The following is a 2623-nucleotide window of genomic DNA, read 5'->3' as shown; positions in this document are numbered from 1 at the left end:
CCTAGTGCCGCTCGCTTTAGTGTAGTGAGCAGACTAGTGCCGCTCGCTTTAGTGTAGTCAGCAGCCTAGTGCCGCTCGCTTTAGTGTAGTGAGCAGTCTAGTGCTGCACGCTTTAGTGTAGTGAGCAGTCTAGTGCTGCTCGCTTTAGTGTAGTCAGCAGCCTAGTGCCGCTCGCTTTAGTGTAGTGAGCAGACTAGTGCCGCTCGCTTTAGTGTAGTCAGCAGCCTAGTGCCGCTCGCTTTAGTGTAGTGAGCAGTCTAGTGCCGCTCGCTTTAGTGCAGTGAGCAGTCTAGTGCCGCACGCTTTAGTGCAGTGAGCAGTCTAGTGTTGCGCGCTTTAGTGTGTGAGCGGTCTAGTGCCGCTCGCTTTAGTGTAGTGAGCAGTCTAGTGCTGTGCGCTTTAGTGTAGTGCGCTATCTAGTGCCGCACTCTCTAGTGCCGCGTGCTCCTTCCAGGTGTGGTGTACATTAATCACATGTAAAACAGAAGCAGTAATTACAGCCTTTCTTTGTGTCATTAAATCTCTAATTGTGAATCTCTTCTCTGCAGTGATGGTGACTCTGGATCCTGACACGGCTCATCCTGAGCTCCTCCTGTCTGAGGGGGGGAGACGTGTGAGACGGACGGACACAGCACAGACTCTGCCACACACCCCCAAGAGATTCACCTCCTACCGCTGTGTGCTGGGGAGCGAGGGGTTCACCTCCGGCAGACATTACTGGGAGGTGCAGCTGCTGCGAGAGGGGGGAGGGTGGTATGTGGGGGTCGCAGCGGAGTCTGTGAACAGGAAGGGAGGGTTCACATGGTCACCTGAGCGGGGAGTCTGGGCTGTGGAGGGGGGAGCGGGTCAGTACAAGGCTCTCACCTCCCCTGCGACCCCTCTGTCCCCTCGTGAGAAGCCCCGGAAGCTGGGGGTGTATCTGGACTACGAGGGGGGGCGGCTGTCCCTGTACAATGCGGACTCCATGGAGCTTCTCTACTCCTTCCCGCGCGCGCCCTTCACACAGAGGCTCTTCCCGATCTTCTGTCTCTGGGGAGGAGCGGAGCTGAGGCTGGTGTGAGCCCCCCCCCTCCCCCTCAACTGTCATCCACGGTTCAAACCCCAACATTCCAAAGAACATTCTTCACAAGGACCCTCTCACCTGTTGCCATGACAACCAGAAGCCTCACATGAAACTATGTATCTCTTTTCCTTGTACATTTTTAAAACAAGGGCAGACAATGTTTGCCATGTGAATCATGCACCAAACCGCATGTAACATATGATAAAGTCTCTGCAGAATTAAACCAGCATTGGCTACGGTCTCGCCTTGTATGTTGTAGTCTGGCTGCTGTGCTCCGTACTGCAAACTTGGTGTCTAGTGCAGTGACATGGGGCAGTGGCATGGTGTGGTGTGCTGTTGGTGGGATGCATGTGGGTAGGTTGCTGGGGGTGCATGTGACTGGCATATGCATCTTTACAACAAAAATCACCAATTAGAATTAGATTAATAATGCATGTCTACAAACTATTGAAAGGACAATAAGGGTAAATGTAATATGCATGGCCCCATGGACCAATCTAACATGTTTATAATAGTAAAATATCGATTGAAAACAACGAAACTACCGGTCTTACGGTTTGTGTTTCCAAATTCTTAAATCCCTAACCACATCGATTGGCGGCAATTTCCCAGAACACACAGTCACTCATTGCAATGATCTAGCAACCTTTTTTTTTTAAATCTCCGAAATTTACTGTTCCCTATAAAGTACAATAAATGCACCAAATTCTACCCCCCAAAAAAAGACTCTGGATTCACCAACCGTCTGCATCACAAACGCCCCCTCCCCATTACCAGATAAACTCTTCCAACACTTTTTAGTAAAGTGAAATCTAGTTCCGCTGTAGACCCCACACATCCCCACATACTCCTTCAAGGATGAAGCCACTACTTCCTTCTCACTCCCGCAGGAACCTTAATCTCCAAAGTTACATTTACATTTTTATTGTCACCTGAAAACCTCTGAACTCACAAGGAAGTGTTCTTTGAAGCAGGCATCTTAATCCTCTGCGCTACTTTAACATGAGTGGAAACAGCCACTACATAAAACTCCCATCTCTCAAGCAGGAACATTAATAGCCAAGGTTACCTTTACATTTTTATTATTGCCTGAAAACCTCTGAACACACAAGAGCATGTTCTTTGCAGCAGGCACCTTAATCGTCTGCGCTACTTTAGCATGAGTGGAATCAGCCACTAGATAAAACTTCTGATCTCTCTCCCACAAAAACATTAATTGCCAAGGTTACCTTTACATTTTTATTGTCGCATGAAAACCTCTGAACACACAAGAGCATGTTCTTTGCAGCAGGCATGTTAATCCTCCGTGATCCTTTAGCATCAGTGGAAACAGCCACGAGATAAAACTTAAATTTCCGTCCTGCAGGAACCTTAATCGCCAATGTTATCTTTACATTTTTACTACGGCTCCGTGGGTTTTCTATATGTCTCTATAGGCTTTGACAGAAGTAACGAAGAAAGAAAGAGGAAAGGAAAATAAGGAGAGAGAGAGGGGGGGTGAATATCCAGCTTGTCGGCTCCGAAATATCAATCCAGACCACGGTCAACTCTGCAGACCAC

The 2623-nt window shown here is 48.3% G+C and overlaps 1 protein-coding gene across 1 annotated transcript; it reads left to right on the top strand.

Moving 5' to 3' along the window:
* Positions 1-550: 550 nt before the first annotated feature.
* On the top strand, positions 551-1302 carry LOC146869339 (butyrophilin subfamily 1 member A1-like). Its single transcript, XM_085653747.1, has one exon. The coding sequence runs from the start codon at positions 551-553 to the stop codon at positions 1058-1060; it is 510 nt and encodes a 169-aa protein (XP_085509873.1). The 3' UTR covers positions 1061-1302.
* The last annotated feature ends 1321 nt before the right edge of the window (positions 1303-2623 follow it).

Source organism: Triturus cristatus, chromosome 1_1, assembly GCF_964204655.1.
Source record: "Triturus cristatus chromosome 1_1, aTriCri1.1, whole genome shotgun sequence".
Classification (NCBI taxonomy): Eukaryota; Metazoa; Chordata; class Amphibia; order Caudata; family Salamandridae; genus Triturus; species Triturus cristatus.
The sequence above is the reverse complement of the archived record's forward strand: the minus strand, read 5'-3'. Positions and strand labels throughout refer to the sequence as shown.

Bases quoted from the DNA above. Each gene is read 5' to 3' on its own strand.
- LOC146869339 (XM_085653747.1), top strand. From the start codon at position 551: ATGGTGACTCTGGATCCTGACACGGCTCATCCTGAGCTCCTCCTGTCT.